Genomic DNA, 24,837 nt, shown 5'->3' with positions numbered 1-24,837 from the left:
TCAGGACTTTGAGGAAGGTTCTCGGTTTATGCAAGGGCATATATCAGGTCAGAGTTTGGATCCTAGCAAGACTCCGATAATGTGACCTTCCTAATTATACTGGACTCCAAATAATATTCGGAGATTCTACTTATGGGTTTAGCCAGCTTTCTGATCCTGGGAGCGTTCAGAATAGGTCGGTATTTTCAGTATGCCGGAGTTCAGACGACAGTAGTATTCGGGCTATATCATTGTTCTAATTGTGCAACTGCTTTGATTCTTATTTAACTATCCAAGGAAGCGAGGATTTCATTTTCAGAGGAAGTGTCTTGTGAATTACTGTAAGCATTTGCTCGCATTATTGTAAACGCCGCCACCGACAAAACTGCGACCTGGGCAAATTACTTCCTAAAACTGTGCTTCAGTTCCCTTGTTTGCCAAGCCTCTTGTGTATGGCAGGATGCATACATTTTCCCAACTAGATGAACTTTGGAAGGTCTTGTTAGAGTCTGAGTGTTATGGACCCAATAATTATGCTGTTTTGTGTTGGTTAGGCTTACATGAACAAAACTTGGTTTGTACTCGGTAGAATGAACTCACATTAAGATCTTCTTCGTGTGAACAAAACAACTTAAATGTTTAACAGTATTAACTGCTCTTCAACCTCTCCCCACTTTGTGAAAGGTTGAAAATGTGCTGATAAAAGCAGGAGTACGCTTTTTGTAGACACAGGAGTTTCTCACTAGCTGGTGTTGTGGAAGGCTTTCTCCCTGGAGAAAAAACAGAATCAAAGTTTTAACAAGAGAAATTGCACTTGTTCAGCACAGTTTACATTGAGCAAATATATGGTTGTATGTTCACTGGAATTTACAACTGTTTGCGAGAAGTATGTGAAAAGAATCACCTCAACACAGTGGGTGAGTACTTTATGTATTTATGACCAGTCTTGACAGCTCCCAGGCAGCAACTGCCAGACTCCCCACGTTCTGTGTTCCACGCAGGGAACATGACCAAGAGGAGATTCCATGTAGGAATGTACAGGAGATTTCAACAGTATGCCTTTAAAACTGCAACTGTTGGAGGTGTTCAGACATACGTTTGTCAATCCCTGAAAGTCATATATATTTATAGATAATGTTGCAAGTAAGCACTCACGCTCGTAGAAATGATCCACAACTCGAAGGTGAGCACAAGTATACTCTTTTCACATGTATCAGAGGTGCGATTAAGTCTGTCATACAATAGAATGCCACAACTGTAAACATCCTCCCATATATGTTTCCTCCACCATTCGAAACCTATCGACCCACTAGCCCGCCCAGTTAGGCCCCCAACTACAAATCATAACACAAAGACACGAGTGCGCATACATGTCGAGCGCATTTCTCGTGCTAACAATATGCCTTATTATTTAAAAGACGTGAGCACGAGTGAGTGACACTAAGGCAACACAAGTAGCGCTCGAGCACTCCACTTTTTGCACAAGTTACATGTAACACACCTTTCCTCTTTTAGAAAAGCAAACAAAAAATCCAACTCTTTGCACGAATTCCCTACCTATACGAACACATACATCTTGAAACCTCGCGGGAGGATTGCATGTCCTCACACTCCTAGCTACACCCAGAGTGCCCATTTCTCCACTGGATTGCATTCCTCTGGACATAGAAGAAACCCACACAAAATCAGCTGTTTCTCCCGCGTCCAAAAACATTATCCCGGCAGTCCACTGGGTCGCAATCCTTCCCTTTGAAAACACGCACAGCACTGTTAAACACCTCAGTGACACATGTGGGTTTTGTCCAACATGCTAATCCCTTACTGCTTATCCTCCCCTTCTTGAGATGCACCATATCACCAACATTCATTTTCTGCTTATTCTTCTGTTTCTTTGGATTACCCTGTCCTATTCTCCAGCCTTATCAATTTCCTCTTTCCACCCTGTTCCTGAATCACAGGATACTCCATACAAGTTAACATTCTACAACGTGAAAACCACTTCACTCCTCTTCCCCCCCATACCCAGTTGCCCCTTACAAAGTAGTGGGAGCCTGGACATGCAATTGTCGTGCACATTGCACTCCCCCCGGAACGTACTCCATGCTATATTGGAAGTTCTGTAACCTGGACGCTAATCTGGCCAAGCTTGCCAACATAGCGGTGCCCTCTACCTGGTGCCAAGATATGCACCAATTGCATGTGGTCAGTTTTTAAAATGAAATTGGTTCCCCTCAAAAAAGCCCTAAAATGCTCTGCACTCCATACACAAGCCAATAACTCTCTCTCTATAACTGAATAATTTTTCTCAGTGTCACGCAATGCATGCAGCGCGTAAGCTGCAATCCATTCTTTGCCCTGTTCGTGCTGCATTAACACCCCACCAAGTCCACAGCTGCTTGCATCAACCATTACAATACACTCTTTTCCGTCTTATTGGAGAACATGGCGGCCGCGAGCTAGAGCGGCTCGCACGCAGGTGATGGTCTCTACCCCTGCAACCTGATTGAGACGCAGCAATACTTGCATTTCGGTGTCTTCCCGTCGGTAGAGCAATCGGCAACGCTGCATACCCTTTTTGCTCGCATTGTGGGCCGAGAAGTTTTCACTTTTACGTTTATTTTCACTCGAAAGCGGCAAGGGATGACAGGACGCGGATGTGTGTGATCGAGCTTCCAGCCCCAGCCCCGGCGTCATTCGCCCCTCCCACCGCCTTGCAGCAGTGGTTCCGTGCAGCCGTGGAGCTGCGGCGAGGACGCCGGGTGGCAGCCCGAGGTTTCCTCAGATTTGGAGGGGGCACAGAAGACCGTGAAAAAGCACTTCTGACGACGGCGGTGACGGCCACAGTAACCACACGTTCAAGGTTACGAAAGGGGGATCTCGAAGCCGTGGAGACGGCTGCTAGGAGGCTGAAACTGAAAGTGGCTGCACTACATGAGGAATCTCCCCTCGGGGTTAAAATAGCAGGCAAGGATAAAGACGACTCCTACAGTGAAAGTAAGGAGGAGGGTTGGACTGCCAACTCAGAGGGGGGTGCTGGATTAAAAGCAGCCCCGATTTTTGTCAGCAAACAGGGTCCGAAATCAACAAAAATTACTAAGAACAGCAATAAGAAAGAAACCTGGAAGAAAAAGGGGGGTAAAGGAAAGAGGAAGGGAGCTAGTCCAGGGTGTAAAGAGCACTGTGTGGGGGGTCCCTCTGAGCTGAACGACCTGAGTGACAAAAGTGGTGGTCCCAGAGAAGGGGCAGTCCCTACTTCTAACACACAGGCAAGGGGGAAAGATAAGAAGCCATCAGTCTCAAAAATAACTCCCTCGCTCCGCACCTTTTTCAAGGTGTTGCCTCAGGTTTTAAAGGTCACCCATTGCCCAGACAGCCTTGTTAGACAAGCCCCTGAAAGATCCACACGGAGGATGGCAGAGCAGAGGGGTCCAGAAGATCCAGAGGGAACCACGCATGAAGTGCCTGTACTAGTACATACGCCCGAGGTAACAACGTCATCAACAGAGGCCTCTGGTGAGGTGGAGGAGGGGGATATCAGTGGTGGAGAAGAGGGTAGTACAAGGTATGTGGAAAAAGAGAAGGGGAAGGGGAAGGGGAAGGAGAAGGAGAATGAGATGGGGGAGGAGCAAGGAGAGCAAGGAGGGGCTACCCTAGAGGACTTGTTAAATGTCATGAGAAGAGAGATAAAGTTGGGTTTTGCAGAATCCAAACAAAATCAGAACGAGATAAGGTCAGCCTGTGACACCCTGGAGCGAAAAGTAGACGGGCTCTCAGAGAGAACAGAGACACTAGAGGAAGGGAGCTAGTCCAGGGTGTAAAGAGCACTGTGTGGGGGGTCCCTCTGAGCTGAACGACCTGAGTGACAAAAGTGGTGGTCCCAGAGAAGGGGCAGTCCCTACTTCTAACACACAGGCAAGGGGGAAAGATAAGAAGCCATCAGTCTCAAAAATAACTCCCTCGCTCCGCACCTTTTTCAAGGTGTTGCCTCAGGTTTTAAAGGTCACCCATTGCCCAGACAGCCTTGTTAGACAAGCCCCTGAAAGATCCACACGGAGGATGGCAGAGCAGAGGGGTCCAGAAGATCCAGAGGGAACCACGCATGAAGTGCCTGTACTAGTACATACGCCCGAGGTAACAACGTCATCAACAGAGGCCTCTGGTGAGGTGGAGGAGGGGGATATCAGTGGTGGAGAAGAGGGTAGTACAAGGTATGTGGAAAAAGAGAAGGGGAAGGGGAAGGGGAAGGAGAAGGAGAATGAGATGGGGGAGGAGCAAGGAGGGGCTACCCTAGAGGACTTGTTAAATGTCATGAGAAGAGAGATAAAGTTGGGTTTTGCAGAATCCAAACAAAATCAGAACGAGATAAGGTCAGCCTGTGACACCCTGGAGCGAAAAGTAGACGGGCTCTCAGAGAGAACAGAGACACTAGAGGGATCGGTAGGAGAGCTAAAAGCTAACTTGGAGACAGCACAAGTCAGGATTCAGTCCCTAAGGAAAGAGGGGGATGAGTTGAGGGAGAGGGTCGAATCTTTAGAGAACTTCTCTAGAAGAAACAACCTACGAATCTTAAAGGTTCCTGAGGCAAAGGAAGGGGGGGACCTCAAGACCTACGTAGTATCTCTACTAAAAGGCGCCCTCAACCTAGAAGAAACTGAGGAAGAGTTGGCCAAAGATATTCAGAGAATTCACAGGGACCCTTTTCGCCTCAACTCTGGGAGAGTGAAGCCAAGGAAAATTCTTATGAATTTTCTGACATACTCCCTGAAAGAGAAGATTCTCAATCTTGCCCTGAAGGCCAAACCACTAAAAGCTCTGGACTTTTCATTTGAGGTGCGGTCAGATCTATCAAAAGTCACCTTAGAACGACAGTGGGAGTTAGGACAAAGAATGGACAAGTTCAGGGCAGTGGGGGCAACAGTACAAATGAGGTTTCCTGCATATCTAAAAATAATGTACAACAATAAGATGTACAATATCCGCTCCCCTAGGGAAGCAGATGAGTTAATTCTCTCCATCTCCGAACACGCGGGGAGAACGAACCTCTAGGAACAGGAAACACACCTTATAGCCATACGGCGGGGGAGAAGTACTAGTCTCTAAAGGAAATAGTGGAAATAAGGAGTAAAAATCCTAAAAAACATAAAACATAGCACAAATGTAGCACAAATGTAAGGGGATAAAATAAAAATAAAAAATAAAAAGGGGGATCAAAACTGTAGGTATAATAAATAAAGGAAAAAACATAAACCATAACCTAAAAACATATTAAGCATAAAGAAAAAAGGGGATATAAAATTAATTAAAAAAAAAAAAAAACCCTTCCTGTTCTCATATTTATTCTCATATTGACTCTTATTCAAAGGGGGACATGGAAGACATCACTCCTAAAATTAAATATAAATAACATGGAAAAAGAAGCTGACGGGGTATGAGACCAATACACCTACGTAAACCTGGCAAACCAACAAGCCAGGAAAAATGAGGGGGGGGTTTCTAAGGGTGGGGGGTGGGCAGGGGGGGTAATGAAAAAACTTCAGATGCCTGTATTCAGTTTCTTCTTCACAATCACAACCTTAAGTCTGCTCACAATCAAGATCAATTGACGTCAACTATTATCATAATGCCACCTCGAGAGAGAGATTAAAAACTCTACTAAAGGAAGAGGGATATAAAGAGTCACGTGGGCTCAGGAGAGGAGAAAAAACATGACAGAAATACACTTTCTGTCTTGGAACATTAATGGGCTTCGAGTGAAGGGCAGGAGACATAGAATTTTACAATACTTCAGGGATTCCCCGGCCCAGATAATAGTGTTACAGGAGACACACCTGCTTAAACAGGAAGTAGAAACAATACTGAAGACACAGAAGTGGGTTGATTTATTTATCTGTACAAATCAGTCCGCCAACATCCGTGGGATTCTCATCTTGTTTAAAAAATCAGCGAAAGCACAAATTCTGGCATATGAGGAAGATCTTAGTGGTAGGTGGTTGGTATGTAAAATAACGTTAGATGGTCAACACTATACACTTGTAGGGTATTATGGTCCGAACCAGGACGACCCATCCTACCTCCAAAAAATCCAAGGGGCACTAGTTACATCAAACCACCCTATTATATGGGCGGGGGACTTCAATATCGTCCTAAACCCCAACGCCTGATAAGTCTCCAAACTCCAGAGCGCTGGTACCATCTAAATCAAGACAGGTTATGCTGTCCATAATGTCGTCCCTAGGACTGGCAGATGTATGGAGAGACAGGGCTGGGAAAGCTCTTGGGGTTTCGTATAGGAACCTTAAGTATAAACACGGTTCAAGGATTGATTATGCTCTCTTTAGCTACAGTATCCAAGAGATGGTGAAGGGGCTACGGTATTTACCCCCACACCTCTCAGACCACTCAGCAATAATGTTCTCTTTGACACTCACGCGACAAAAGCTTTTTTCGTCATGGTCTTTTGATCGGACGATACTTTTAGATCAGGTGGAGACCGACCTGTTGGCAGAAGAAGTGTCAAACTTCCTGGAAATAAACCTAGACTCTGCGGAAATAAGTATAGTTTGGGAATCCCTCAAAGCTTTTCTAAGAGGGCATATTACAAATCGTGCATCATTCAGAGGCAAAGTCTATAGGGAAAAGATCAGGAACCTAGAAAAGGATCTGGTTAGTCTAGATAGGATTTGCGGGTCTTCTGGGGGTACCTCCGCAGAGCAGGAAGAACGAAATAAACTGAAGCAGGAGCTGAACAAAATTCTACAGGAAAGAGTAGAGAAGAGGTGGGAGGCAAGCAAGATTTCGAACTTTGAATACGGAGAGGCGGCGGGTAAGGTTTTAGCCTTGAAAGTCAAAATAGATAAAACAAAAAAGTTTATAAAGGGCATCCGTAAGGGGGGAGACACTGCTGTTAGGAACACGAATAAGGAGATCGGCAGGGCTTTTCAGGAGTTCTTCCAAAACATATACACTGAAGATATTGAAGACGACCCCCAGGCAAGAAATCTATGGTTAGATAGGATTCAACTACCTACCCTATCTGGAAATCAGATCGGTCGCCTAGAAAGGGAGATATCAGAAGAGGAAGTGAGTAAGGCGATAGGTCAATTAAAGCATGGGAAGGCGGCAGGGCCAGATGGCCTCCCAGGGGAATTGTACCGGGTTTTGTGTTTAAAGTTAGTTAAAACATTGACTCTCTTATTTAATAACATCTTTACAAAAGGGGTAATGCCTCCTGCATCATGGAGTGAAGCAACTATAGTCCTTATACTAAAACCAGGTAAAGATCCAACAGACTGCGGGTCCTATAGTCCGATCTCGCTGCTGAATATAGATTACAAGATCTTCGCTGCAGTTCTATCAGCACGTTTGGCAAGCGAGATCGGCTCTATAATCCATGAAGATCAAAAGGGCTTTATCAAGGGACGCCAGATGGCGGATCTAACCAGGGACTTGATCGCCGCGATAGACATCGCAACAACTTTTTCTTTACCCTTGGCCACCCTAACATTAGATGCCACAAAGGCCTTTGATAGGGTCAACTGGCTCTACTTGACAGATGTGTTAAGGAAATTCCAACTAGGCGAGAAATTTTGCCGCACCATCCAGCTTCTATATAGAGCTCCTACCGCTAAGATACTAGTGAATGATACACTCACTGAGCCACTTAAGATTTCACGAGGAACTAGGCAGGGCTGTCCCCTTTCCCCGCTTCTGTTCGATCTCTATATAGAGCCCTTCGCACAGATAATAAGAGATGAACAGAGTATTATCCCCTTTGAGTTCAGCGGGTGGGTGAAACGTCTGGGCATGTATGCAGATGATATCCTGATATATACGTCAGACCCCATTCAGGCATTTCCAACAGTTGTCAGGAGAGCAGAAGAATTCGGGGAAATCTCGGGATACAAGATAAACGCGGGAAAAACCGAAATAATGGAGTGGAATATTAATAATTCACAATTGGTCACAACCCCCTCAATGCGCTATCTGGGAATCACGATCACCCAGGAACTTAAGAACTTAGCTCAAGTAAACCTGAATCGGATATCCCGAGAATGTCGGGCGTTCCTTAAAGCATGGGCATTCCTCCCATTGACGATCTATGGGAGGGTAAGTCTTATAAAAATGTCAATCATACCGAAACTTACTTTTATATTCAACAGCATTCCATTAGCTTTTGATTCAAAACAAATTAAGAAGTGCCAACAGGACATCAACTCGTTTGTGTGGAACTACAAAGCAACTCGGATAGCATGGAAGAAACTGAGAAGGAGGAGGGAAAAGGGTGGGCTCTCCCTTCCAGACATACAATACTACGCCTGGGCCTTTCAGCTATCATACTCAAGAATGCTACTGAAGACACCATCGGACTCAACAGTAGGGAGAATGTTTAAGGCCATGTTAACTGGAACGGGTCTGCCAATGGACGGGTTTCTATTCAAATTTGGAGAGCAGAAATTTTTCAAGAAGGTGAGGTTGAAGGTGCTGCAATCGTTGGCCAGAGCCTGGACACTGATTAAGAGGTCAACTAAGCTTGCCTACTATTCAAACTGGGCTCCAATGTGGGGTTCCCCGGGGCTCCCACCGTGTTTGAGTGACAACCTTTCGATGCCATTAAGAGAAGGGGGAATCACGAGATGGGGGGATTTGTTAGCTGGTGGGGCATTAATATCATGGGATAATTTGCTTGAAAAGGTAGGCCCAGGACTATCAAGGTTTAAATACATGCAACTAGTAAGCTGGTCTAGAGAGCTCCTCAAAAAGAACGCCTCGGTGGGGAGATATAGCACTTTAGAACAACAACTGGTGGAGAAACCACAGGGGAGCAAAGAAGTGGCTCACTGGTACTGGGCAATTTCGGAGGAGGTGGATGGAGACTTTGACCTTCCCGCCGAAAAATGGGCGGAGGAGTTGCTCCCTCAAGGAGAAGACTGGTGGATAAGATCTTTTACACTTTTATATAAAACTGTCAAACCAGCATGGTTAAGGCGAAACCACCTCTTCACACTACACCGAGCCTATTGGTCACCACTAAAGTTGGCAAAATTTCAAGCTGGTAAAGGTTGCAATAAGTGCGGTCTTCAGGGTGCATCGGACGTCCACATGTTTATGGACTGCCCGCCAACTAAGATCTTCTGGGCGGAAGTCCTGGATACATTGGGCTCGATACTTAAAGTTTCCTTAACCTGTTCACTAACACTGATAATTTCTGGAATGGCGGACAACGTGACTGGTACAGCAAGGCCGTTACTGTTTTATGCAATTTTACTTGCCAGACGTCAGATATGTAAGCTCTGGGTGGACTCAAAGGCGCCAACACATGCCAGCTGGTTATCATCTCTAATTGAAACATCAAAAGTAGACCTGGCTAGATCGTGCAGTAGACAAAACCTCTCTTTTTGGAATTTGTTATCTTCTTGGTGTTAGAGTACCGGGTTTTTTTTTTTTTTTCCCCCCGGTCCTATGATTATGCCTCCAAACTTCAGAGTCCACGGTGGCGGTTCCGTTAGACAAGAAATGGACCTCGTGGTAGTCCCTACCCTGATGGAGTATGTGTCGGGTATGGCTGGTCGCCATCCCTCACGAAATACCTCAGTTAACCCAGATCTGGTCTCCCGCCAGAATATTCTCCAAAGAGGTGGAGATTGTGAGTGCGCGTTATCCCGAGTCGCACGAATAGGTGGTTGGCTATAAAGTCTGTGGGTAAGAGGTACAGGCAAATGAGGACAAAAAAAAAAAAGGGAAAGAAAAGGGGAAAAAAAAAATACACTCTTTTCCAGTGACTAACGGTTTGAGACATTGGGCTTCAACAGTCATCAATTTAAGTGCATTGAAAGCAACTGTCATTTTGCCTGTCCTCTCAAACGCTGTTTTTCTTTTTACAATAGCCCTGAAACGGTCCACCCTGGATGCATGATTGGGAATAAACTTTGCATAAAAATCTGAGCCCAAGAAAAGCCACTAACTGTTCCTTACAGTTGGGAATGGGTGCATTAGTTATATTCTCCACATGTGTGCGCTTAGATTTAATGCCAGAGCCACTAATGCGATGCCCCAGATACGTCACTTCCCGCTTCTTGAATCTACACTTCTCTCTACGCAATGTAAGGCTCTTGGATGACAATGCTGCCAATACATTTGTTAAGTTACTTTCATGATCCTCCTCATTCTTGCCAAAAGCTGAAATCTCGTCCTGAAACGCTATTGTCCCTTTAATCCACTCCAAAGTTTCTTTCATCAACCTCTGAAACACTCTGGTTGCACTGGCCAGGGCAAATGGCATCCTGCAGAATCTAAAGAACCCTTCTGGTTTAATGAATGCAGTCCGATTTTTGGAGTCCTCACCAAGTCTGACCTAATGATACGAACTTGCCAAATCTAAACATGAAAACACCTGTACCCCAGCTAAAGTGGTAACCATTTCATGGAGGTTAGGAAGAGGATGGGCATACACCCAAATTGCACTGCTCAGACTGTGCAAGTCCACATAGTCTTAATTCGCCTTAACTGAAACAACCACCGGAGAAACCTACTGTGAAAACTCCCTCGGCTCAATAATGTCTTTCTTGCATAAGTCTTTGTCACGGTACATGAGTGGTACATTTCTCAATTTATGTTGTGTAGACTGTCAAACTTGTGGGCAGCGTCTTCCTTGAGGCTGGCTCTGTATGGAGATTATACGTACTTGGGAAAGGAAGACGGCAATGCTGAGGGAACTGCTGTGGTGGTGTGAGGCAAGAGTCCGTATCACTCATAGCAGGGCTAGTTGGCTGGAAGGACCCAGGGCAGCACCACACAAAACAGTGAATGGGTAGAAATGCACCTAGATGTGTTATTGTTATAAGTAAGAAGAGTGGGCTTTGTTTTGGAGTGGAGGGGACGACTGGACACCTGGAACTTATTGACTGTTTATATGTGCAATTTGGCAATTATTGTTTGTTGGTCATAATTTGGGTCTAGATGTTCGGCAGTCATTTTATCTTGAGTGTAACATATTTTGAGAACGACTGTTATTTGATTAACCTCATAGGGTGTTAGTGATGGCAGAGTGCCAGGTATGTGGCCCTTGTTCTGGGAGTGGTGTGGTTCGGTGCTACGTATTGTGGTCTTTTTTTAGGGTTGTGGGAGGATGTTAACTATGAAGTCTCTTCACAGGGGGTTTGCTTGACAGGACATAGGTACAGGCATTTTCTTTTGATGGTGTTCAAGTCGTTTGGTATGAGCAATTTTTGAGGGTTGGGTGTAAAGGATGCGTTTTTTATATATATATATATATATATATATATATATATATATATATATATATATATATATATATATATATATATATATATATATTTTTTTTTTATATAGGAAGCCCTATAGGAGGGTTGGATGAAGGATCTGGATGTCTGGTATTGTTTTTGGGCTTATGTCGTGCAGGACATCCAGCAGGCGTGTGTGTTTGAGAACTGAACTGTAGATTGGATGACCGTATTGTACATACCATGAGGAATGATGTGTTTGGGTTTCCTCAGAGGGTTAGGGGAAAGGCAAGATATAGCAATGTTTGTATGTCAATATCTGTTACGGGCACATCACTACAGAAATGGGTTGCGCTAACGCAAGATTATCAGTAGGACACTGCTTTCTACCCGGGGTTCTGTTTAAGAATTGTGGCATTTCGAGTGTCTTGGCTATGTTCAATTGAATGCAGTTACTAACATACCGGATAACACAGGCATGAAACAGTATACTTTCTACTTATAAATGGAGCCAAGTGCAAAATCTGTGGAACTGCGCTGTTGGGTAGGTGGTGTGTGATGGTGCATAATGCAAGGAAGGAAACAGACTCCTTGACTTCTGTTTAAAATATAAAATGAAGCAATAGCTTAGGTTTAATGGGCCGCTGAGGCATAAGTGTCCTGGTGCCACTGCGTCTGCTGTATGAATTTAAAGTACCTCTACTGGAATTGCAGGTGCCTATGCTAAGGGACAGGAGAGGCATGTTGAGCCTAAAAAGAGCAGTGATGTGAGGGATTGATGTTACAGAATGGCACATGCATAATGTGTGGTTCAGAACACAAGCAGGTACAAAATAGGTGGGAAAGTGCGCATTAGAGTAGTCATTGTGTCATGGGTTGTGGTGAAAGTAAGGAAGTGGGCTCCAGCTTGGATTGTGAAATAAAGCAGTGATCTGGGTTGAGGTTTTGTTTTTTTGTGTCCCCGTGCTACTGCACCTGCACAAATAATGAAGCTGTGGCTAGTACGTGTAGTTGCATAGGCTACAGAGGGGAAAGGAAGACGTAGAGCTATGTTTGGTGTAGGGGGACTTGAAAACAACATATATTCCGTTTTTTTATGAAAGAAAAGGACACCGTGCAAAAAATGGAGCAGGGTGAAGTAGAAAAACAGAAGTCCTAAATAGTGTGTATGGTCAGAAAGCGGGAATGCAAAGTTGATGTTTTTAACAGTAAAGTATGTGCTGGCAGAAGGAAAAAAACGCAGAGAAAAAGGGAAACATATGTACTCCAATAAAGTGATTTTACAGAAATAAAAAAGTTTCCAAAAACAAAAATGTATGGAAGGACAAAAAGAGACAGTTCGAGAAACGGTAAACAGACTATGTTCCACAGGAGGGACAAAAGGGAGATGGACGGGCTAAAACCACTAGAAAGCAGGAATCCAAAAGTGACAAAACAGAATGCCAATGGAAAGCAGTGGATGGAGTTGCTTTCCAGGTCAGCTAGCAACATGCCCCCAATAAGCAAAGATAAAAACCTCTACATGATATATCTCTAGAGAATAGAGGAATGCTGTTGCCAGCCCCTGTGGTACTAGAGGAGTAATCGACTGGTAGTGCCTGGCTGGAAAAGGAAGTAGTCGAATACAGGAAGACCATGTGAGTTGGACTGGAATGTACAGTCCTCCGTTCGTTAAAAATTATTGGGCTGAAATATTTAGGGCCACATCACAGAATCTCCTTGAATTCTTACTTTCAGAATCAGTTTGTTCATTCATGGTATCATGCCTTTGATATGTATGACTAAGGCTCCCGTTTTTGTTTTTTTCCTTTTCATTGTGTATTTACTTTTTTCCAACAAGGTAGACCAGCTTTTGCAATGCAATAGGTCTCGCATTTACGCGAGTTTAATCTATTGGAATTGTAAATGACAATACTTTTTCTTATGTTTCAAAAACCAAAACATAAATAAAAGGCATTTTCTTTTACAATGCCAATAGCTCAAACTCACGTAAATGCGAGACCTGTTGCATTGCAAATGCTTGTACCCCATCCTCCAGGGACAGAATGGCCCAACCGTAGATTCTTTTGCCACTTGATTAAATACCAGATGCAATCAGTTCAGCTGATTTAATGGAACGATCTTGGCCTAGATATGCATGTTCCTATATGCCCTCCCTCTGACTCTATTCTAGAAAGACCTGTAAAAACTCAGACACAGTCGTTGATGTTTAAGTTTTGTCATCTTCCAGGGACCTACTTGGCCTTTTCAACTTGCATTCTCAAACCTGCTCCATCCTTAAGAAGAACAGCATCTGGCAGCCGCAGAGGAGAGAGACTCCATGTCCATGGAGAAGGGAGAGTACTGCATCACCACCTCAAACTTTGCTCAATTTGAGAACATCATTTGAGGTGCTCGCTTTTGCACACCCAGGCCTCTGTACATAGTTTATATTTTGACAACTGCTCGGAAGTCAACCATCAGAGTTTAGTGCAGAAGCAAATAGCTGAAGTTCTTCAAATTTAGCGCACTCAGAAGAAATCAACCTGTTCAATAGGTTGTTGAATATTTTTTTTATTGGTTCTGGCTGTACTAGAGGTACAGATGGGTGCGTTCAAAACTTACCTTGCTATCACTGGGGTGTATCACAGTAGGCCTGGTGATAACTTCAGTAGATGTAAAGAAGTAGTCAAAAGATGGCTGACGACTCTGATGCATCAGTTGCCTCAGGGGAGTCATCCGCCACTAGTCCTGGGCATGCTAATGCATAGACTTTCAAAAGTTGACCTCGTGTTTTCTCACCTTCATCTCCACAGAGGCTTCTTTCTTGCTGACCATAACATTGGCTGAGTGAACAGCAAGATAAGAGCTGTGCACTGCAGAACAGTTTATTACATTTTCCTGAAACGTGGTGGACCCGAGGACTCTCATCCCACCTTTGTTTTAAAGGTGATGTCAGAACTCCATTTCAGTGAAGATATTATTGTTCTGATATTTTTCCATATGTGCCTGTCGGTCTTCTCGTTGTAGGAGACACTTCACAATCTTGGCTTCTGGTGTGCTTTGCCCTTTTACTTTCATTGAACCGGGACCCACATATAGTCAACCAACTATTTAAGTAGCATTCTCCAGTCACAATCCTATCCGTAGTGGCTACATGAGCCTCCCTTCAAACATTTTGTTGATACTGGGCTCCTGAGATTTCCTGTCAGTGCACTCCTGTTTGGTCAAGACGTTTTGTGCAACGTTTCTAGGTTTGCTTAGCTTTTTGGTGCTGCCTTGTAATCCTACTTTTCTCATTTGCTCTAAATCTACAAAAAATGTGGAGAGTGGAAAAGAGCCAGGATATAAGAACAAGATACATTAAACTTTGAGACCTAATAGTAGCAGACACCATAAAATAAACTTTATCCTATTGGGTGTTTTGAGTTTATAACTACTGTATGAGAGTTAGTATACATGGTCTCCGAATGCCTCCATAGATCCTTGTCCCTTATTTAGTTTATCACCTTACTAGAAATGTACATTCTTCTGTATTCGTAAGCACCATTGTCCCGGGCCTTTGATTACTTACATTCAACATTTCCCATGTTGTGCAACACTCTGATGCTCCATCTGCATAAATAAATTAAAGCTACAATCTATCAGAAAATGCACATATTTCCTTGCTGTCTGATGGTTTGAAGCTTCTAAAAGAGTGGTGGTTCGAGCCTTATTTCAGGACTGTACTTTTGAATGATTGGGATTGTGTTGGCACATTCATGTGGTTTCTGGAGCATTTGGTCACGTCAGGTTCTGCCTAACATGAGCTTCATTGCCTGCTGACTTGTGACAGCTCCCCGACCTTCCGTCTTCTGGAATAAGGTGGCCATATCTTGACAGACTAGCCAGGCAATATATGTCTATGAAGCTAAAGTATATGCACTAGTGAGCAGTGGTAAATGTAATTCATTTATATAGCGCTGTATCACCTAGCGGTTTCTAAGCGCTTGCTTAGGGAACCCTTCCTGGTATTCCCCTGTGTGATAACCCCTTTACTGGGCATCCCCAAGGTGAAAGCCAGGCATCCCGCTGCGAGGGGCCGTCGTGGAGATTAAGCAAGCTATTGCCCAGAGTTGCAGAGTGGGACTCCATGATTGGAATAGGCACCGAGGCGAGAATTGGCAGGTCCGGGGAAATTTGAGCCCAAGACCCGCCGAGGCGGGGAATTGAACCCTGGTCCTGGCCAGACCTCTGCATCAGGGTCTGCCGCTCCAACCACTTGAGCGACACTTCTCCATAACTGGTGACTAGTGAGGGGCACTGTGTATATTTGCAGTATTCTCTACATTGCTGAGAACAAAGACATGGATGACTACAATGTCCTACCCCTGGGTGTACTAAACCCTGCTCACCAGCTGGTATGTAAAAGTTGGCTTTGGAGGGGCACCCTTGACGAGCCCATTCCATGCTCATGTGCACAAGAGCCATTTGGGAGAACTCCATTAAACTATCTTTATTTCAGTGTGAAGTGTTTAGTTAGCACGAGATGGATAGAAAAGAACGTTTAACCAGATGGGATCGGCCTGCTTGTCAAGAAGGGGCTCGGTCTGAATTATAAAGTTATGTGCCATTTGAATGATGGGGCACGTGATAAAGTAGTCTATGGAACCTGGAGTAGCTGTCACCGCAAATGGAGCACTAGTCCTTACAAAGAGGAAAATCAACTACACCTTTGATTTCTGGCTTGCAGGAGAAATAAGCTTATTGGCATATAAAACGATGTAGATAAGAGGCTGCTCCCCTGGTTACAGCACATGGCTTGTGTCGCAAACAGCCGATGCAAGTTTCATTTGTTTACTAATTTGTATTATAAAGCGCACATTTCACCCTACCGTCCCAACCTTGTTTAAGAGAACTATACTGTATAACCGCAAAGTTATTTTCCTGTGAACCTAAAGTGTTAATTCTGGTGCTGTCCTCTGCTTCCATTGAAGAACCAGCTTCAGGGTTGAGGTTTTTTGCCTCACGCGTTCTAAGCGCCCAGCTGAACTCTTTAAAGTGGCGGCAGTTCCAGTGCTCCCTTAGACACAGGAGCTCCGACTTGTGGTCACTCAGGACACAAGGCCTCTAGCTGGAGCGGCACCAGGCTGGCCTGCTCTTGCAATGTCTCTATGTTAATGGCACCTCAGTCTGCTCGGTGGAAACTTGAGGCTTCCAGAAATCGCGTTCTCCCCCCCTGTTGTGCCTTTGTAGGTTTTGTAATCCGCCGCCGCCTGAGCTCTTCACTCTCTGCTTAGTGCGTCATTCCAGAACTGGTGCTCGGCATTTGGCCTTTTCGTCTAATCGCATCTTAAAGGTTCACACAATTTATGTTGTGCGTGTTTCAGGGCGAGTGCTACTTCTTGACCTCAGCAGATTAATTCGTACGAGATGAAATCTCCTGTGGAATTCAAGCCATAGAATCCACTTGTTATTGGAGCCTGGCAGCAGTGGCACTTGAAGCATAACGACCTGAAGAGACATTTTAAGGATTTTGGCGGGCCCGGGCCAAACGTATTTTGTGGCCCCTTTTCGGAACAGCTAAGAATTTATGATGCAGTTTCAGCTTTCATGCTCTCTTTGGCCAGGTCACTGACAATGGACAGGAACACACAACACAATTCTAAATGTGTTCACATCAAATATTTAGGGATAGTGCTTGTGTTTTGAGTGTTGTAACACAGCAGAAGCTCCCTGATATTACTACAAATAATCTCTGTAGCACCCTCCCATTTCTCAGGGAAAGACTGCAGAATGAAAGGCTGGGGCCCTGGGCCGGAGCCCACTTTGCCAATGCCTTAAAACGTCTTTGCCTGTGGACCCCTGTCACTTCAGAATACAGCTGTTGGGGCATCTTTACCCCAAGTCAGTTCATTGCGCAGTAATTGGGACCGTTGCAGTCAAGTAGTAATACCTTTTTGCCTCGGCAAAAAGGTGTAAAGCTGTGGGGAACCTTGCGACCCAGGTCACACGAGTGTCCAGCTCCCAGATACTACTTTATTTTGACCTTCCAAGGACTTCAGTGCTGCAGATCGTTACAGAAGAAAAGGATTCCTTACCAAAAATCGCTTCAATGTAGTGCCCGTGTACTATGTACATCCTAATTACTTTATCATGGTGCTTTGAAGCCCATTGCACCACGTAGCAGTACTGTTTCACTGATGGACACCTACCATTATCTCTTTCGTGTAGGGTGTGGACCCGCACTAGCGCGGGTCACGTCATTGTGGAGCTACAGGGACCAATGTTACTCAGACCTATCACTCACAAAGAAATTTACTATGATATGCTCCCACTTGTGTATGTTGTGTGGATCGTTGCACCCAAAGTATATTCTGTTTGGAGTTTCATGGATGTTTGTACCCCAGTGCATGGAAACTCTTAACCCTAGGCCTGTCCACTGTGGAGCTCTGGGATGCATTGTAATCCAGATCACTTCAGTGCAATGCTCCATTCAACTCTGTGCCTCGGATTACTACAGTGTGGAACTGTGGCGACCTTTGTAGCCCAAATCTTTCAGTAATGAAACCAAAGACCCTTGTACCAGAAATCACTACATTTTCGCCCTTCGTAGATCTTTTCTCACATCTCCGGTAGCCTTGTAACCCACTCAAGTACGTGTGTTTCCTGTGTGTGTGTGTTTATCTCATGGCGGGTCTCGGTTGTCCTTTGTTTCTAAGGTGGGTATAATATAATGGACCGTGGAACCTTAAACTCCACAATGAAGTGAGGTATGTATAAGGGACCCGTGTGCCAAATATCTCTTTAGTATTGTGTTCCATTGGCAAGTTGACACGGTCAAGTAAGTTGATGTATTTTTTTTTTTTTTTTTCGGGAACCCCGTTACATTATGGAACTCTAAAGGCCCCTGCACTCCTGTCATTTTACTGTAAAGCACTGTTTTTGTTTCTGGAAACTTTAGCGCATAGCTGCACGCACAGCAGTACCCCATGTCACTTGGGTTTGAAACTCAGTGGACTTGTGTACCCCCAGGTCACTTCACTCTGGTTCTTGTGAAACACTTGGACTCTGTCAGGTTAATGTACAGTTCAGAGTACCATTGTAATCACTGTCCTATTGGTGTGGCAATACAAAGACCATTGTACCTAAGGTACCTACATTTGGGTGCTCTGGGAACCATTTTATTATAGCCTGCTTCGAATTTGTCTTTTTATCCACAGCATTTCAGATTTAAATGCTCTGTTCACCAAATAAAATTACTATCTCTAAATAATTCTCTACGGCTAGGAGGGAAACCTTGCCTTTTGCCAGGATCATTAATTTCGGTCTTCTGATTGGAGTGGTGTCTACGCATTAGGCTCGAGCCTGGGTACCATAGCTTACAGTGTGCCTGGAGAATTTGATTATGGTTGGCATCAGTAGTTTTCCTAAACTTGGTAGCGAAAAGGAGAAATCCTTTTGCCGTGCCCTGTGCTTTGGTTAATCTATTTTCCATGTGGTATTTTCATCTGAGGCTATCTGAAATGGTTCTACCCAGATATTTAAAGCTTTCGTTTTCTCCACCAGCTAGCCCTCACGAAGAGTTGGTTTGTTAGCTGTCTTTTTGTTTTGGGTCCCAGACCATGATTCTTGACTTTGAGTTTGATTTCAGTGTATTCTTCTTGCAACACTTTTCATGGCGGTCATTTGTGCTTGCTCGACATTTTAATCCAAGCATCGAAAAGTAGTGTTATTTTTACCCTTTAACTTACTTCTTGCACACCGCATAGTTTTTGTGTAGATTGAACACTGGGACTCAGTAGGCATCCGAGGTCCATCCTTTGGTAAATGGTGAATTTGCTATTTCTTTTGCTTGCCTTTCCATATCTGATGTGTGCCACGGCTGCTTCAGTTTGGATCTGTAGTTTCAATTAACCCTTTTAAGACTGGTAGCTTCTGGAGACTTTTGTACCCGAACCACTTAAACAAACAAAAAAGTTGAACGTTTTAACAGCATGTGCAGAATACAATCAGTGGAAAGGTTGCAGAACACTTTTACAGCGCATTCGTGGTACAGATGCAACAGCATAACCTTGCCTTACAGAGGAAAATCTTGCACAGGTAGCAACATTGCATACAGTGGCACACATAGATGGTACAATTGGATTACACATGCCCAGCCTAGTATGAGGGGGATAAAAAATGTGTTAGCATTCGCACCAAGAATTTTCAGTTCTTTTAAGGACACACTGGTGAGGATTATTGCTTCTCCTTCTTTCACTGCAAATTTTCAGCAGCCAATGAAAAACGTTTAAACATTAAATGAACTATATTTCCCATGATACTTATGCACTTCAACCATCAATCAGTCTTTTCTTTGGTACAAGACCACTCCTTAACATATTACACGCCTCTTTCTATGCCTCGAGAGTCGAGACAATCGTCGACACCCACACGATAACTCCTCAGTGTCTACAGCCTTTCAGTGGCCCTCCTTGACGCCAATAACAGCTGAAACTTGAACCAGAACTCGAATTGCCAAACTTGACCAGCAACAGTATTATTCTTCCTTTTTTGTTCCGAACCTGAAAAGAAAAATGAACCGGTAATATCCTTTGAAATGCCCCCAAATCCCCAATATATATAACTGGGTGGGTAACACAACAGTCATAATAATGACATAATGGGCGCGATAATGCTGAGCCTGTGTCCTTAATAGATTTCAAAATTCTTGGTGCAAATGCGAGCAAATATTTTTTTCTATTACAGTCCAGGAGGCTCCGATTATTGCTAGTTAAACACTTGGCAAAAACCACAGAACTAATATTGCACACAGGTTTATAATAAAACTGCTTAAAAATAGATTCAGGGGACCAATCAGCTGTTTTCATGATATCCTGACTATTGGAACCCAACCTATATGACTTAGACGCCATTGCGCCTCTAACAGATTGAGCCCCAAACACTTGCATATCAATGCCAGATTCTGCCATGGCACATCTCAGTCATCTAGCAATTGTGGCTGATGTGACAGATTTAAAACGCCTTTGCAAAGTAATCAATACTCTTGAATAACCCTCCGCTCTCACCAAACGGGTGCATTCTTCATACACCTTTAGACATTGACCAACTCATAATTCTTTATTAAAAGGAAACTCATAATAGTCATTACAACGTGAAAAAGTCTTAGTTCTTGAAGAAATAGTAAACAACTTTCTGGGAGTAAATACTCTACCAGTCAAGGACTCGCATCAGAGGTGTGACGACCAGCAGATCAACACAAAAGCATAGCTAACTTGGCTGATAACTGTTTTTTAGACAACTGGGAATTATTTAGCCAATGTTCGAACAAGGTTAGTACCTTAGCTATATCCCACAAAAAGGAATACTTAGCCTTATAAGTGTTCGCCACTCGAGAACCTCTTGAGCAGTTTGCAAACCAATGGGCGCATACCTACTGGTCTACCATCAATTTGGGCATGTCTAGCCGTAATTGCCGATTTAAAGTTATTTACCGACCTGTAAGTGAGACCATCCGAGGCTGTGTGCGAAAGAAAATTGATCACTTGAGAGAACTCCGCCCCCACAGGATCCATGTGCCGCTCCAGGCACCAACCCATCCAGCATCGCCATGCTGACGAGTATTGCTTCCCGGTAGATGGTGCCCAGGCTTGCTGAATGAAACCTGAAGCCACCTCTGAAATTCCTGGCAACGTTTACTGTTGCGGGAAAGCCTCCATGCCATCCGGTATAGCTGCCTCGATATTACCAGCAGATGCAAACCCCCCCCCCCCCCCCCCCCCCCGAGTGCCCTGGAGCATTGTCTGGGACCAAGTAAGAAGGAGAGGGCAATCTCACACCAGTTCCTAGAGTGTCAGAAACCACTGCTGCGTTTTCCACAGTGGGGTCACCAAGTATCTCTCCGCCACCTGGCGAGAGATTGAGTCGCCACCCTGGGAATAAGTACAAACGGGGTAAACGTGTAATTCAGGGTCGCAAACCAATCGTGTGAAAAAGCATCCAAGGCCCTCGCTAGGGGATCCGGCCTCCAGCTGAAGAAAGTCTCCAACTGGCGATTCAATCTGGAGGTGAAAGGTCTTATCACACATGGACCCCAGATCAAGTGAATCATCTGGAACAGTGACAGCTGGAGCTGCCAATCGCTGTAATCTTTCAGGTGACGGGAGTTAAAGTCCGCTACAGTGTTGGACTGACCCAGAATGTACTCCGCTATCACTGAAATCTGGTGAGTGAGACAATGGTGCCAGAAATCCTTGGCAATCTCCACCAACATCGGGGACTTTGTGCCCCCCAACTTGTTGATGTATCATGCTGCCGATATGTTGTCCATCTGAAGAAGGATGCAACAAGATACCGACTTGGGAGAAATGGTCTGAATCCCAAATGACCCCGCTAAGAGCTCCAGGTAATTGATGTGAAGGAACAATTCCTGGAGAGACCACCTGCCTCCTGTGGATACTTCCCCACAATGAGCCCCCCAGTCCCAACGACTGACATCGGACTCTATCGCCATTTCCAGACCATAACTGAAGGTAGCTCTGCCGTTCCAGGCATCCGTGTGGTCCAGCCACCAGCAGAGTTCCTCTCTGACCTCCTCTGTCAAGGGAACCTGGTCAGAGTATGACAAACGTTTCTGAAGGTGGCATATTTTCAAACTTTGTAAGGGCTGGTAATGAAGGAGGCCGAGAAAATGGCCCATATTGAGGATGCCACGAGACCGACCAGTCGAATATTAGTGCGCAAGGATACCACCTGTTTGGATAGTGTCAACTTCTTCAGCTCCTTCAAGTCCCCCAATTTAGATTTGGGAAGTTTCAACTGCGCCGGCTGAGAGTCCATCACAAATCCCATTAACTCTATTGACTGAGAGGAGATGAGAACTGCTTTGGCTTGTTTGATGATGAACTCCAATCCAGCAGAAGAGACATTGTCATCTGTAGCTGGAGGGAGGCAAAAGATTGACATGGGGCCATGATAAGCATGTCGTCTAGATAAATTATCAAGTTTATTCCCTGTTCCCTGAGATGTGCCAATTCCGGCTTCATCAGCTTGTTGAAGCACCAAGGAGCTGAAGAAAGCACGAAATGAATGACCAAATATTCCTGCCACCTTCTCTTCCGCCGAAATTGTCGGGAGCCTGGTGAGGAGGGAAAATTGGAATAGTTAAATATGCATCCTTGAGGTCCAACCAGACCACCCAGTCTCCTTCCCGCAGTAAGTCCGACAACAGATGGATACCCTCCATCTTGAAGTAATTGTATGTGACATAATGGTTGAAGTCCCCTCAAATTCAAGACCAATCTGTGTCCACCTCCTCTCTTCTGTACCAGGAAGACATTGCTGCTGATGCTCCAGGAGCTGTTGTAGCAATATGCCAATGTGTTCTTCTGCAGCAAGTCTCCTATTTCCACGTCTATAAAAACGCTGCCTTGTAGGGAAAAATGCATCTGATGGGGAAGGAATTCCTGATGTGTAGTTTGATAGAAATCTGTGCGGAAACCTTGGACTGTTTGTAGGACCTACACATCCTGTGTAATGGACATCCATTTGTGTAGAAAATAATGACCCCCTCCCCCGAGGTATCCAGAATCCTTACCTGAGGTAATTTGTGGCTAGAAGCTCGCTCTCACTGCCTCGATTGAAGCAGCGGTGAGAGAACCGCTACCTGGTGGGGTAGAAGGTACCATGTCTGGTGGTGTCCTGCCAGTCACATCTGCCATGACCATAGCCGCCTCTTGGCGAACTCTGATAGTGTTGGCTTGGCGAGCGGCACCTGCCTTGCCCCGGCTTTGCCGAAAAAGGCAGCATGAAAGACTCTTTTTATGTTGGTTTGTACCTAATCAAGGGATGTAAAGGTGCCAAAATATTTAGACACGTCCTTAACGAACCTGTCCCTGAAGAGGAGGCCCTCAGCTATTGGGCCTGCTTCAGCGGCGGAAGTCCTGTGAGGTTGGAGTCTATTCTCATCAGCAACTTCTTAGCAATGAGTGCCATCTCCAGAATCTTAGCCAAAGGCCGAGCCAGATCCAAAAGTTTATCCTGGCACCTGCGCCATGCGCGGTCGATACCCTTCTTTGGGTCTTAGGCAAATTTCTTTAGAAAAGCCAGCATATTATGGTCAATGTCTGGGGTTTCAGCAACCTTGTCTAGAATGTCAGGTCGGGGGCATTCAGCCTGCAAACGGCTGCAAACCTCCTTATCAAAACTTTTACGCAGTCTCATGAAGATAGTCTGCAACCTCAGAGGCCGGACCCCAATCCGAGGATCGAGGGTGGACGATATCCTGGGGGTTGAAATAAAATGGGGAAGATATTTGGAAAATATTTCTAGAGGATCTGGCAGGGGGAGACTTTTTGGACTTATGTAAACCATTTTAGGGGGAAAATCATGGTTTGAGGAGTCTAGTATCCGTGTCGGTGTCTTTGGGCACTTTGCGCTTTGATGGTGCACTAGAAGAGGCTGAAGGGACAGAATATTCGTGGTTCCTAGCAGGAGCTTGGGGTAGGTTAGCAAGGGCCTGTAAGTGAGGCCATGTAGACTACTTGGCCTTTGTTTTAGCCGACCCCTCTGAGGAGCCTAGTAAAGACCCTGGAGCTTCTGGAGATGGGAAACCATGGCGCCTGGCGGAGCTCTCCAGCTGTGCAGTAATTAGTTTGAGAGCGGCCGCCCATGCTTGGTTCACGGTGTTTGGGACAGCTGTCTCAATTGCCCTATTAACAGATTGTTGGACCGAGGCATCGAGGGAATTCACTAACTTGTCCTCTAAAAACGTTCCTGTTGCTCTTCGTGGTAGTCCTACTCCTCCTCCTCAAAAGTGGCACATTCCTCCATCTTGAAGGAATTTATTATAGTAATATATAAGCCAAGTCTATTCCAAAGGAATCAGTCTGGGGGTGGCCAACCTACAGTGTGCAAAGATCAGGTAAAGGATCGCTCTTCAGCAAAGCTGTAGATGTAATATTACAGCCCAAGTATAGGGTGTCAATAACAAATAATATTTGGATCAACTCTAATTCTTTCAGCCAGAGTACAGCGTAACACCACTCTGTGGTCTAAATGCAGACTGGAGTTTGGCGTTGGAGTGACAAACGGTAGGTAGAAATTGAAATAGGACGTTGCGTAGCCCAAAAGGAGCCTAAATATATGGCTGGGTAGGTATACTGGTGCTTACCTTAGGTTTCTAAACAAAGGCCATGTCTCCTATTGCGGTCCTGGGTGTGTGCACTTGCTCCTATGGCTGTTGTAAACTGGTGTCCAGCCTGCCATTGCAGGCTGCTGTGCACATTTGTACCTGGTATTTCCAAACATAGGCCAGGTCTGACATTGCCGGACTGTGTGTACGCACGCTCACCTCTGGTGTTTGTAAACCGGTGTCCAGACTGCCATTGCAGGCTGGTGTGTGCATTAGCACCTATGGTGTTTCTAAACATGTGTCCAGCCTGCAATTGCAAGTCTGTGTGCGCGCAATTGCACTTCGACTCAGGCTGGTCTGTCTGAAACACTAGCCATCCTGAGAGAATTTTTCACTATCCCCTGAGCACCACAAGAGTGCACAATAAGGGATGAAGCGAGTGGTTGATGAAAGCCAGGGCAGGTACACGTGTGTTTCCTGCCCCAGCTGTGGAGAATACCCATTCGTGTTTTCACTATCTGCGAG

General features: G+C 44.9%; 2 protein-coding genes across 7 annotated transcripts in view; one reads left to right on the top strand and one right to left on the bottom strand.

The window, feature by feature from the left end:
- Positions 1-24,837, top strand: part of CNNM3 (cyclin and CBS domain divalent metal cation transport mediator 3) — a 289,936-nt gene that overhangs the window by 42,867 nt on the left and 222,232 nt on the right. The window lies entirely within an intron of this gene.
- LOC144792096 (uncharacterized) overlaps positions 19,196-24,837 on the bottom strand; it is a 710,230-nt gene continuing 704,588 nt past the window's right edge. For all 5 annotated transcript variants that reach the window (XM_078666963.1, XM_078666965.1, XM_078666964.1 and 2 more), the window contains one exon: positions 19,196-19,744. In XM_078666963.1, coding sequence (XP_078523089.1) covers positions 19,625-19,744 — 120 coding nt within the window. In that variant the 3' untranslated portion in view covers positions 19,196-19,624. The remainder of the gene's footprint in view (positions 19,745-24,837) is intronic.

This window comes from Lissotriton helveticus, chromosome 11 (genome assembly GCF_964261635.1).
Source record: "Lissotriton helveticus chromosome 11, aLisHel1.1, whole genome shotgun sequence".
Taxonomy (NCBI): Eukaryota; Metazoa; Chordata; class Amphibia; order Caudata; family Salamandridae; genus Lissotriton; species Lissotriton helveticus.
The sequence above is the reverse complement of the archived record's forward strand: the minus strand, read 5'-3'. Positions and strand labels throughout refer to the sequence as shown.